Consider the following 14,125-nt stretch of genomic DNA (forward strand, 5'->3'; position numbering starts at 1 on the left):
AGTAGTGGACCTGGAAGGACATGCCTATGCCATTCTTGCAGTTCACACTTACACTCACACTCAATATACATTTACCAACTACCTAATATGTACACCAGGGAACCAGGGACTGGATACAACGACAAATATGACATAGTCCCTGCCCACAAGTAATCTATAATATGGAAAGGGGAGGAGAAAGCAAACAGGAATTTATCAATGCATCAGCATTTGTCATACTCCCATACCTTAACTGTGAGTCTAAGAAATCTATGGCAGATTCAAAAAGATATGGTTCTTGGTTGATCCAATGCATGATTTGATACCACAGCCTACTGGTTCTCAAAGTGTGGTGGCAGACCAACAGTATCACCCTTACATAAAAGCATATTAGAAATGTAAATTCCTGGGCCTCCACTCCAGGCCCACAAAATCAGAAACTCTGGGGTGGGGCCCATTAACCTGTTTTAACAAGCCCTTAAAGTGATTCTGAAGCACACTAGAGTTTGAAAACCTGTAGCCTTATCAATGTCAACAGAACATAAACTAGAATGAGTTCTATGAGACACAATAATATTCACCTGTCCACCCCTACTCTGTTTTAAAGCATAACAGCCATCTGGATTGTTTCCAACCTAAGAATATATTTTTCAAGAAAGTCCAAGGAGACACTAGCCATACCAGAATGGCCTAGAATCCAAAAATGATGAGCATGGAAAAAAAATTTTTAAATAAGTAGTGCCCACTCATCTCCAGTCCCACCAAACGTCATAACAGGATCACAAACAAATCATAGCCAAGGCAATGATAAATCACAAATTAGCAATTAAATTTTATTTCTAACTGCAATCTCATACCAAGTTAATGTGTCAGATTAAAAATAAAACATTCTCAACTACTTATTACCTGGAATTTGAATCTGGGCAGAAGAAAATTTATTTTAACAAGGGAAAACTCAGAATTTGAAGAATTCAGAAAATTAAATTTGAAATATCCCATGCCTCTAGTTTCACCCATATAACAAAGAAAGGAATATTAAAATAATCATATAATGCTTGAAATGGCTCCCTTTTTGTAATCTTACATAACTTTATAAATTCCCAGGTTCAATTTCCTATAGTTCTTAAACAAAAATCCGTAAAAGGTGTCTAGAGTTTTAGTTAAAAGGAAATACTGTTAACAAAAAGGCATTTCACACATTGATTTCTGTTTTTATTTAATCAAGGAGACAGAATACTATACTTAAGACTTTGTTGTCATCTGCTTTCTGATTCTAAACAGGATGAGAAACACTTAGATAAGTATATAAAGACTGGGAATTAAAAGAGGTGTTAACAGTACATCTATAAGTCAAAAGAATTCCTTTATAAATGTCCACCCAAATCAAATAACTGTCACTTCCCTACCTCTAACAACAACAAAAAAGGAACACCCTAACTTTTAAATTGGCCAGGTAGAGATAGACTACTTTGGTTTCTCAAATTATTGCCGGGATAAATCACCAGTGAGTTTTCACCGTTTTACTCTGAACAATTTTTCTGAACGACTTTCAGTACTTTTAGTTTTACAATGCATATACAAGATCAAAATCTCTAAAAGCAAAGCTTTATACATGAATGCTTTATATTAATTAATTCAAGATAATAATGAGTTTTAAAGTTTACATACGCGCACAATCTGTTTTTTCTACTGTGGATTTACTGTCCAACTGCCCATGAGCCACACAGTTCTTGATCTATTTATATTTTAAGATGGGTAAACATTAGACCAATATTTATTATATAAAGTATATAAGCTATCTTTAAAACTGCTTTAAAAAAAATCTTTAAAAGGTCATTCCTGGTTTTAATATTTCCAAATTTCATGAAGACGTACATCTACCCTAACTATACATTTTTACCGACATCAATCACATATTCCTTTCTGGACTCACATTTCTAGCGGGTCCAGAAAAGACCTGAAATATGATGACCAAATAATAAAAGAGAAACGATGCCCAAGAAATACAACATAAAATTTCTATTAAATCTTACCTCTTTAGGACACTGATTTTTGCAACAACTAAGGAGGTTCTTTTCATTTACATCAGCTGTGGTTATTTTTCTAAAAAGATGAGAGGAAGTTTTGATGACATTCAAACCAAAGTCCATTTTACAGTATAGTTTTTCTAAATATAACTCACAATTTCAAACAAATCTATAAAATTATCTTATTTACTTCATTTTTTAAAGAAATATTTTAATTGTATCTCATCTGTAACATCCTCAAATTACTTAACTATTTTGATAACTCAAACCTTCTAGCCCTTTATCTTTTACCAACAAATTATATGCCAAAATGGCAACTGCTGCATAAAGGAAGTACAAAACACACACAAAATATCATCTATGCCTGGCCTTTCTTTAACAGTTCCTGCTAGTACCTCTCCCTGCAGATCAATCATTATTCATAATAAGAATTCTTCCTAAAGCTTCTACATAAAAGATTTAAAACTAATGATTCAATATGTTACTTAAAAATTGACCAAGAGAAAATGCTCACCCAGATTTACTTCTAAAGAAAAGGAAAAAAAAAAATGTTACTTCAAATTGAGGAGTTTAGGTTACTCAGCGGGAAATGCAGTAAGCTTATTAGAAAAACTTTTTTCAGTTGATTTTGGATTAAGCTATCTATTAGATCATCTTAGATCAGTCTGTGCTTTTAAATCTGATTTCAGTGGGTAATTCAGAAAAAGGCACAAACACCAATGAATAAAACTACTTTCTAACAGACAGCTGAACATTAGACACTGCATGAGTCAGTAGCCAGTGACAATCTAAAAATCCCCATCATATGTCTCACTTTTCTTTTCCCCATTACCTTTCTTCTCCTTTCCTTTATTTTTCTTTTCCTGTTCCCTTCACTAGACATAATTGCCAAAATATACCATAAGTTTAGCCTCACTAATGTCAAAACTATTATCCTAAGTATTGTATTAAATTAGTTATAAATGTACTCTAAGATAACACGTGATCTTCTTGGCAAAGTTTCACATAATAATAAAGTTTTTATACTGGCTCTACTAAAAGTTGAATATTTTCATTCTTACAGGTAAGGTGCTCACCTTTGAACTTAAGCGCTAATATCATTTTGTTCGTGTTACTGTGTAATTAGGAACAAGCTTTTTAACACCTGAATCTTTTATATCTAATTTCTACAGAAGAAATTACACGAAGCAGAAAAGGACTAAAAGGAAAAGATGACTTATGAAATTATTCACTGAATTGAAAGTAAATTAAATCATCAGAACAAATACTGAGACTGAAGAATTCTGTATAAAAACATACCTAAAACATCCACTCAAGAATAAGGATGCAGATGCAGAGAATGGACTGGAGGACATGAGGTTGGGGGGGCGGGGGGTAAAGGGGAAGCTGGGACAAAGTTAGAGAGTAGCACAGACATATATATACTATCAACTGTAAAATAGATAGCCAGTGGTAAGTTGCTGTATAACAAAGGGAGATCAACTCAATGATGGATGATGCCTTAGAGGGCCGGGACGGGGAGGGTGGGGGGGAGTCGAGGGAGGGAGGGAATATGGGGATATGTGTATAAATACAGCTGATTGACTCTGGTGTACCTCAAAAACTGGTACAAGAGTGTAAAGCAATTATATTCCAATAAAAAAAATCCACACATAAATTAAATGAAAAAGTCATAAAAAAAATAAAATAAAATAAAATAGATAAACAACAAGGTCCTACTGTATAGCACAGGGAACCATATTCGATATCCTGTAATAAGTCATAACAGAAAAGAATATGAAAAAGAATATATGTATATATACAAATATATATGTATATACACACACCCACATATATATATAAAACTGATCACCTTGCTGTACACCAGAAAGTAACACAATATTGTAAATCAACTATACTTCAATAAACAGAACAACAAAAACAAAATTTCCTCTCTCCAAATGAGTTCTTAGTTTCACCAATATTATACAATTCCATAAGAGATTTGGGGCTTTGAATGGTCTATAATTCAGTACTCCCTTTTGCCAGTGTTTATAAAGAAAGAAAATAAAATATGTTAAAACACACACACACACAAAAAGAAAAGAAAAGGAAAAAGGAACTCTGGATAGCTATGGTAATGGGAACCACCTCAATCCAAACATATCCACATATTTCCCCCCATAATCATTCAGCTCATTAATAACAAACAAAATCACTCAAATCCCATGACCTCAACAAAACTAGAAGACACAAATTTCTACAAACTTCAAACTACCTGTAAGTAGAAAAATAAATACCAATTCCAAGCCTCCACAGCAAGTCTTTTCAGAGAACTTGGTATAGTTCTGGAGAAACTGAGCAGAAAAGAGAAAAGGGGGACTAAGCTAACATCGCACCAGAAAGATAAAGTCAACCATAAACGTAAAAACACTGAAAAAATCTTGGTAGATCAGAGCACCAACTAAAGAGAAGAGACTTTAAGGTACGCAAGAATCAAGGAGCCAACGTTGGAAAGGCAGCACTCTGAGGAAGAAGAAGGTAAAAAGGGAAGGTGTCCTTTGAAGACTACATGACAAAGGAAAAAAGATGCAAGAGGGGGAAATTTAAGCACCTGCAAGATCAAAGAAAACAACTTCTTGGGACTTCCCTGGTGGTCCAGTGGTTAAGACTCCTGTGCTTCCACTGCAGGGGCACGGGTTTGATTCCTGATCAGGGAACTAAGATCCCGCATGTTGTGGGGTATATCCAAAAAAAATAAAACAAACAACAAAAAAAGAAAACACCCTCTTTTCAACAGTCATCGCCCATTAACAAAGCAAAATTGTCCTCAACTCTCTCTACAAAACTTCTAAAACTAAAAATTATGATTTTTTAAAATTTCAACGAAATAATCTTAATATTTAAAAAGAATAAAATTTGTCCGATTTAAAGCATGAGTCTAGAGTATAGGTAACAAAAACAAACTTAAGATAATATTAACAGGCATTTTCCTGCAAGTATTAAAGCTCAAAAAATCAGAAATAAACTCATATTCTCAAACGTAATCTGAGTAAAACACATACTTACAAAAAGCCCACTTTATAGACTTAAGTGAAATGGAGCTGAACAAGTTAGGTTAATTATATTAGATAATGATTAAACAGGAAAAAAATGAATTTTTTTCCTCTGCGTAATTCACAAGCAAAAATTTGCATTTTTAAGTAAGGAAAATATAGAGGTCATATCCTAGTATGATAAATGCCATAACGGCAACCTTTTTAACAAAAGCCTACCTTTTAAATCTATGATTTAAAAATTATGCCTAAGTAACTATGTGCAAGTCAACTTTTGATCCAACAAAACTCTAGCTGAGGCTGTTATATGAACAATCTATGAGTGCTTCTCCTGTTTTCTTTAAAGCCAATTTTTTCCTAACAAAATCTTATACAGAATCCCCAAATGGAAAAAAGTAGAACTGTCCTGGTTGAAATCAACATAAAGTATCTAGAAGATGAAACAGTCCACATTTCTTTCTTCCAGAGCTCTACTGGAAAATCTAGGTCTCCAGCCCCTAAGGACTGCACTGAAAAACATTCCTCAAAGTATTCTATAAAGGGTTCGAATTATAAAAAGATACCAGTTAAAACGATTTTAGTAAAACCAGAATATTTCTTCAGTCCACTTACCTACATTCCACATAAAGACTTGTGATCTTGCAGTGACATTTTACTCTAAGCATCTGAACACAGGGAGGACATTCTCCGGGGTGACACGGCAAAACACATGGATGAGGACAACCCGGCGGCCGTGATTTAGAGCACCCTTCTTCACAGTGAAGGCATTCTGGGCCAGCCTGATAAGTACCAAGGAAACAAATCATTTAAATACATAAGTCTAACATTTCTATATATGTTAAAGTTATAAAATTTACACATCCCATTAAAAGAAAGTACTTCTGCAGCTCTCAGAAATACAGTTAATAAAATGGTACCATGTTTTCAGTCTTTTAAAAACATTCAAGATGAACAACAGCAAGATTATCAATAGAACCATTATTCACAAAGATTTTTATGTCTACAAAGCTCATTTAATCAAACTGCCTCACCTTTAAAATGGACTTGATTACATGAAGTATCCCTATTAAAATGTAAATTACTTCTTAGTCGGTGGCAGAAAAAAAAACATAGAGAGTAAAATGTTATCAATTTCCACCCAAGAAGCATGATCATCATCTAACTAAAGAAATCAACACACTGTTAAACACATAAATAAAAATTACTGAAGCATTCAATGTTCTAGGAATGTTAATCTCATCTTGCCAAAGAGAAACACACATAGAATGGAAAGAAAATGACTAGCAGTTTATTTTTAATGCACTTCAATGAACCAAAATTAAATTATATTTACAAATAAATGAAGCTTAACATAACTCAACAAAGCACCTCTCTGCTCTAGTAATTTAATAATTTTACTAGTATCTGTCTACTAAAGAACATTAAAGATTTTTTTACTGCAGGTTACTGTTTATTTTCACACGTCACATGAGATAAAATCAGAGTTATAGACCTAGTCTTAAAGGTTAAACATTTTTTATTATTATTCTCAAGTACAGCCATGATTACAAAAGTTATGTCAATAAAATTCTAAGCTATTTTTGACATGTAGGATTAAAAAGAAAAAGTGTTTCGATTATGAAACATTCCCCTATAATTTCTTTTTTTATTTTAAAAGTATATTGATTTATTCCATAAATACTTACTCAGCATTATGTGCCAGGTACTGTTCCACACACTGGGAATATGCAAGATTAGAGAGGATCCCTGGCTTAAGGAATTTACATTTAAGTGGGGAAGGTAAAAAACATAACAGAATGTCTCCATAAATATTCTGAGAAAAGATAAAGCAGGATAAGAGAGAGTAACAGTAGCAACAAGGAAGCCTACCTGATTAAGTTCATATTTGAAATGAAATTGAGTTAAATAAGTGAGAAAGTCATAAGAATGTAGAGTTCCAGATAACAGGATAATAGGTGCAAAGGCTCTAAGGTTAAGAACAAACCTGGAATATTCAAGAAATAGCAAGACCAGAAATAGAAGTGAGCAAGGGAGTGATGAGAGAAGAGGCAGGAAAGGTAGTCAGAAGTTAGATCATTATAAAGCCTTACAGGGCACTGTAAGGCCTTTGAATTTTATTCTGAGAGTAACTGAAAGCTACTGAAGGGTTTTGGAACAGGGAAATGACACCTGACTTACATTTTTAAAAGATGAATCTGGCTGATGTAGTAAGACAAAAGTGGGAGTAGGATGGTTGGTTGGGAAAATATTGCAGAAATCTAGGTAAGAAATGATGGTGACCCGGATGAGGATGTGAGTGGTAGAGGTTATGAGCAAGGATCAGATTTACAATCTATTTTGAAGATAAACCTAATAAGATTTGCTGTGGAACAAGGACAATGAAGGTAAGAAAGCAATCAAGCAATGTTCCTATGTCTTTGACCTACAACAACTGGGTAAGATGGTAATTTAGCTTTCTGAAATGGGAAAGATTGGGAGAATAACCAATGAATCACACAATATGCAAACATAACCAAAGATAACACACAGTCTATTTCATGTATTTCTTCCTGGCTGTGTTGCACACCTGCAACAATCTCCATTTAATAACGCGCATAGAAGAGCATACTAGGATAGGAGTTAAGACATTGGGGATACTACTTTCTGAATTGCTATTCTCTTGTTTTATGATTATGAACGATTCATTTGAGAAACTTCAGTTTCCCTATCTGCAAAACAGCATTATACTGATGACAGGAGGTTCCTTCAAGCTATGGAAGAAAAAAAAATCACTGAATCTATACTTGTTAAGCTATCTTTCTGGATCATGTCCAACATCAAGTTCTGTCTTCCAGGAGAAACTATCTTAATTAAAAAATACAGAAAGTCCAGCTGTCAAACAGCTTATGCAGTTCTCATTTTTAAAAAAGAACACAGAAGTCTGAACTCACGGAGAAATATTGGGATAATCCACAATAATTCCCCAATCAATCTTATCAGCTTTTACCCAGAGATAAACTATGGTCAACTAATCTATGACAAAGGTGTCAAGGATATACAATGGAGAAAAGACAACCTCTTCAATAAGTGGTGCTGGGAAAACTGGACAGCTACATGTAAGAGAATGAAATTAGAACACTCCTTAACACTATACACAAAAATAAACTCCAAATGGATTAGAGACCTAAATGTAAGGCCAGACACTATAAGACTCCTAGAGGAAAATATAGGAAAAACACTCTTCGACATAAATCACAGCAAGATCTTTTTTGATCCACCTCCTAGAGTAATGGAAATAAAAACAAAAATAAATAAGTGGGACCTAATGAAACTTCAAAGCTTCTGCACAGCAAAGGAAACTATAAGCAAGACGAAAAGACAACCCTCAGAATGGGAGAAAATATTTGCAAATGAATCAACAGACAAAGGATTAAGCTCCAAAATATATAAACAGTTCATCCAGCTCAATATCAAAAAACAAACAACCCAATCCAAAAATGGGCAGAAGACCTAAATAGGCATTTCTCCAAAGAGAAATGGCCAAGAGGCACATGAAAAGCTGCTCAACACCACTAATTGTTAGAGAAATGCAAATCAAAACGACAATGAGGGGAGAAAAGATGGCAGCGAAGAAGAGAGATGTGGAGTGCATCCCTCTCCACAGATGCATTGGGAATGCACGGAAGGACGCAGTAATTCCCACAGAGAACCAGCTGAACACCAGCAGACGGCCTCGGACACCAGAAAGACTGCGGGGAGCCCGACATAGCCGGCACCCCCAAGCCCGACTGAAACAACAGTGTGCCACTGCTCACTCACTCCCAGGAGAAGGAGCCACTATTGTACCCTCTCCCTCCCCACACACCGACGCTTACAGACAAACAATAAAGGAACCTCTGCTGGTCACAGAATAACGCAAAAAAACCCAAGGCAAGGAGAAGGACACTTACAGCTGAGACGCTAAGGAAACAGAAATAGTAGTATCAATACCTATTGAACTGGTCCATTCTGGGATCAGTTCTGGATTTTTTTTTTTTTCTTTTTCTCTCTCTTTTTTTTTTTTTCTTTATTAAATACAATCTTAGCCCTAAGGGATCTACAAGTTTTATAACATAATTTTTTAATGATATTTTTTCTTTTTTTTTTCTTTTTCTTTTCGCCTTTTTATATACTTCTATATCTAGCTAAGTTTTTGGTAGTACGGACAATATATCTCTCATACTTTCCTTTCATCCCTATCTTTTATACATTTCTATTCCTTTCTTTTTATTTGCATATTTCCAACCACATTACGCTCTTCTGTTCCCCTTTCTTCCAGCCATTTTAAGTTTATTTTATCTTAACATACTTATAAGCAACACTATTGGTCTGCTCAGACTCCTTGCTCTATTCTCCAGATGACGCACTGCCTTGGTATTTAATATTAGCCTTGTCTTTATCGTAGTTCTTAGTACAGTTGTCTAATTACATTCTGAGAATCTCCATTCTCTCTGGTGTTACTCTGGCTCTTTTCTATATTTGATCCTAGCTTACAAAATCTCCCTGGATTAATGTTTGTATGTGTAAGGTGTTATTTGTTTGTTTCTTTGCTTTTGCTTTTGTCTCTGATTTGTTCTGTTTCAGTTGTCAATTTCTGCTGGGTTTCTCTTTGAATATCTGATAGCACACTGGGGTTCTGTCAGGTTTTTCTAGAGCCTTATGCCCTAACGGATTCAGTAATTCTGTGTCTTATACATGTATGTGTTTCCTAGACTTAATATTCGTTTAATCCAATACTTGGACATTAGTCTGAGGCTTGCATAGTCTTCTATAAACACCTCTATCGCCAGGACAAGCAACCCCAAAAGTTTGGACAACCATGAGGAAACAAAGAAACACCATGCAGGCAAAGGAGCAGGAAAAAAACCCACAAGACCAAATAAATGAGGAGGAAATAGGAAAAATGCCTGAAAAAGAATTTAGAGTAATGATAGTAAAAATGATACAAAATCTCGATAACAAAATAGAGAAAGTACAAGAAACAGTTCATAAGAACTCAGAAAAACAAACAGCAATGGATAACAAAATAACGGAAATTAAAAATACTCTAGATGCTATAACCAGCAGAATGACTGAGGCAGAAGAACGAATAAGTGAGTTGGAAGATAGAATGGGGGAAATAAACACCACAGAGCAGGAAAAAGAAAAAAGAATAAAAAGATTAGAAGACAGTCTCAGAGACCTCAGTGATAACATTAAGTGTACCAACATTCGAATTATAGGCATCCCAGAAGAAGAAGAAAACAAGAAAGGGTCTGAGAAAATATTTGAAGAGGTTCTAGTGGAAAATTTCCCCAACATGGGAAAGGAAATAATTAACCAAGTCCAAGAAGCACAGAGAGTCCCATACAGAATAAACCCAAGGAGAAATACACCAAGACACATATTAATCAAACTAACGACAATTAAACACAAAGAAAAAATATTAAAAGCAGCAAGAGAAAAGCAACAAACAACATATAAGGGAAAACCCATCAGGATAACAGCTGACCTTTCTCCAGAAACTCTGCAGGCCAGAAGGGAATGGCAGGATATACTGAAAGTCCTGAAAGAGAGAAACCTACAGCCAAGAATACTCTACCCAGCAAGAATCTCATTCAGATTTGAGGGAGAAATCAAAAGCTTTCCAGACAAGCAAAAGTTAAGAGAATTCAGCACCACCAAACCAGCCTTACAACAAGTGCTAAAGGAACTTCTCTAAGTAGGAAACACAAGAAAAGGAAAACACCTACAAATACAAACCCAAAACAATTCAGAAAATGGGAATTGGAACACACATGTCAATAATCACTTTAAATGTAAATGGATTAAATGCTCCAACCAAAAGACACAGACTGGCTGAATGGATACAAAAACAAGACCCTTCTATATGCTGCCTACAAGAAACCCACTTCAGACCAAGGGATACATATAGACTGAAAGTAAAGGGATGGAAAATGATATTGCATGCAAATGGAAGTCAAAAGAAAGCTGGAGTAGCAATACTCATATCAGATAAATTAGACTTTAAAGTAAAGACTATTACAAGAGACAAGGAAGGACACTACATAATGATCAAGGGATCCATTCAAGAAGAACATATCACAATGGTAAATATCTATGCCCCCAATATAGGAGCACCTCAATACATAAGGCAAATGCTAACAGCTATGAAAGGGGACATCAACAGTAACACAATAATAGTGGGAGACTTGAACACCCCACTGACATCAATGGACAGATCATCCAAACAGAAAATAAATAAAGACACACAAGCTTTAAATAACACATTAGACCATCTCGACTTAATTGATATTTATAGGACATTCCATCCAAAAACGACAGACTACACTTTCTTCTCAAGTGCACACGGAACATTTTCCAGGATAGATCACATCTTGGGTCACAAATCAAACCTCAGCAAATTCAAGAAAATTGAAATCATATCAAGCATCATCTCAGACCACAACGCCATGAGACTAGATATCAATTACAGGAAAAAAACTGCAAAAAATACAAACACATGGAGGCTAAACAATTCACTCTTAAACAACCAAGGAATCACTGAAGAAATCAAAGAGGAAATCAAAAAATATCTAGAAACAAATGACAATAAAAACACAACAACCCAAAACCTATGGGACACAGCAAAAGCAGTTCTAAGAGGGAAGTTTATAGCAATACAGTCCTACCTTAAGAAACAAGAAAATGATCGAATAAACAACCTAACCTTACACCTCAAACAACTAGAGAAAGAAGAACAAAGAAACCCCAAAGTGAGCAGAAGGAAAGAAATCATAAAGATCAGAGCAGAAATAAATGAAAAAGAAAGGAAAGAAACCATAAGAAAAATAAATAAAACTAAAAGCTGGTTCTTTGAGAAGATTAACAAAATTGATAAACCATTAGCCAGACTCATCAAGAAAAAAAGGGAGAAGATGCAAATCAACAGAATTAGAAATGAAAAAGGAGAAGTAACAACGGGCACCTCAGAAATACAAAACATCGGGGATATGTGTATAAAAACGGATGATTGAACCTGGTGTACCCCCCCCCAAAAATAAATAAATTAATTAATTAATTAAAAAAAAAAAAAAAAAAGAAATACAAAACATCATGAGAGACTACTACAAGCAACTATATGCCAATCAATTGGATAACTTGGAAGTAATGGATACATTCTTAGAAAAATACAATCTTCCAAGACTGAACCAGGAACAAATAGAAACCATGAACAGACCCATCACAAGTACGGAAATTGAGGCAGTAATTAAAAATCTCCCAACACACAAAAGCCCAGGACCAGATGGGTTCACGGGCGAATTCTATCAAACATTTCGGGAAGAGTTAACACCTATCCTTCTCAAACTCTTCCAAAATATTGCAGAAGGCAGAACACTCCCAAACTCATTCTATGAGGCTACCATCACCCTGATACCAAAACCAGGCAAAGATGTCACAAAAAAAGACAATTACAGGCCAATATCACTGATGAATATAGAGGCAAAAATCCTCAACAAAATACTAGCTAACAGACTCCAACAGCACATTAAAAAAATCATACACCATGATCAAGTGGGGTTTATCCCTGGGATGCAAGGATTCTTCAATATACGCAAATCAATCAACGTGATACATCATATCAACAAATTGAAGGATAAAAACCATATGATCATTTCAATAGATGCAGAAAAAGCTTTTGACAAAGTTCAACATCCATTTATGATAAAAGCTCTCCAGAAAATGGGCATAGAAGGAAATTACCTCAACATAATAAAAGCCATATATGAAAAACCAAAAGCCAGCATCATTCTCAATGGGGAAAAACTGGAAGAATTCCCTCTAAGAACAGGAACAAGACAAGGGTGTCCACTCTCACCACTATTATTCAACATAGTTTTGGAAGTGTTAGCCACAGCAATCAGAGAAGAAAAAGAAATTAAAGGAATCCAAATTGGAAAAGAAGAAGTAAAATTGTCACTCTTTGCAGATGACATGATATTATATATAGAAAACCCTAAAGACTCTACCAGAAAACTGCTAGCACTCATTGATGAGTTTAGTAAAGTAGCAGGATACAAAATTAATGCGCAGAAATCTCTTGCATTCCTATACACTAACAACAGAAGAGCAGAAAGAGAAATTAAGGAAACTCTCCCATTCACCATTGCAACCAAAAGAAGAAAATACCTAGGAATAAACCTGCCTAAGGAGGCAAAAGATCTGTATGCAGAAAACTTTAAGACACTGATGAAAGAAATCAAAGACGACACAAACAGATGGAGGGACATACCATGTTCCTGGATTGGAAGAATCAACATCGTGAAAATGTCTGTACTACCCAAAGCAATTTACAGATTCAATGCAATCCCTATCAAATTACCAAGGGCATTTTTCACAGAACTAGAGCAAGAAATCTTATGATTTGTATGGAAACACAAAAGACCCCGAATAGCCAAAGCAATCTTGAGAAGGAAAGATGGAGGTGGTGGAATCAGGCTTCCTGACTTCAAACTATACTACAAGGCCATAGTGATCAAGACAGTATGGTACTGGCACAAAAATAGAAAGGAAGATCAATGGAATGGAAAAGAGAACCCAGAGGTAAACCCAAGCACATATGGGCACCTTATCTTTGACAAAGGAGGCACGAATATACAATGGAAAAAAGACAGCCTCTTCAATAAGTGGTGCTGGGAAAATTGGACAGCAACATGTAAAAGAATGAAATTAGAACACTTCCTAACACCATACACAAAAATAAACTCCAAATGGATTAAAGACCTACATGTAAGGCCAGACACTATAAAACTCCTAGAGGAAAACATAGGCAGAACACTCTATGACATCCATCAAAGCAAGATCCTTTTTGACCCACCTCCTAGAATCATGGAAATAAAATCAAGAATCAACAAATGGGACCTCATGAAACTTAAAAGCTTTTGCACAGTGAAAGAAACCATAAACACGACTAAAAGGCAACCCTCAGAATGGGAAAAAATAATTGCCTATGAAACAATGGACAAAGGATTAACCTCCAAAATATACAAGCAGCTCATGCAGCTTAATACCAAAAAAGCAAATAAC

General features: G+C 35.0%; 1 protein-coding gene across 4 annotated transcripts in view; it reads right to left on the reverse strand.

The window, feature by feature from the left end:
• Positions 1-14,125, reverse strand: part of NFXL1 (nuclear transcription factor, X-box binding like 1) — a 60,866-nt gene that overhangs the window by 12,105 nt on the left and 34,636 nt on the right. For 3 of the 4 annotated variants that reach the window (XM_057728508.1, XM_057728507.1, XM_057728506.1), the window contains exons 18-19: positions 5,654-5,820; positions 2,013-2,082 (exon numbers count right to left, since the gene is read on the reverse strand). In XM_057728508.1, the coding sequence (XP_057584491.1) occupies positions 2,013-2,082; positions 5,654-5,820 (237 nt within the window). Of the gene's footprint in view, positions 1-1,647; positions 1,715-2,012; positions 2,083-5,653; positions 5,821-14,125 lie in introns of all 4 variants that reach the window. The other variant, XR_009052760.1, reaches the window with a different exon arrangement.

Source organism: Hippopotamus amphibius, chromosome 3 (assembly GCF_030028045.1).
Source record: "Hippopotamus amphibius kiboko isolate mHipAmp2 chromosome 3, mHipAmp2.hap2, whole genome shotgun sequence".
NCBI classification, from domain to species: Eukaryota; Metazoa; Chordata; class Mammalia; order Artiodactyla; family Hippopotamidae; genus Hippopotamus; species Hippopotamus amphibius.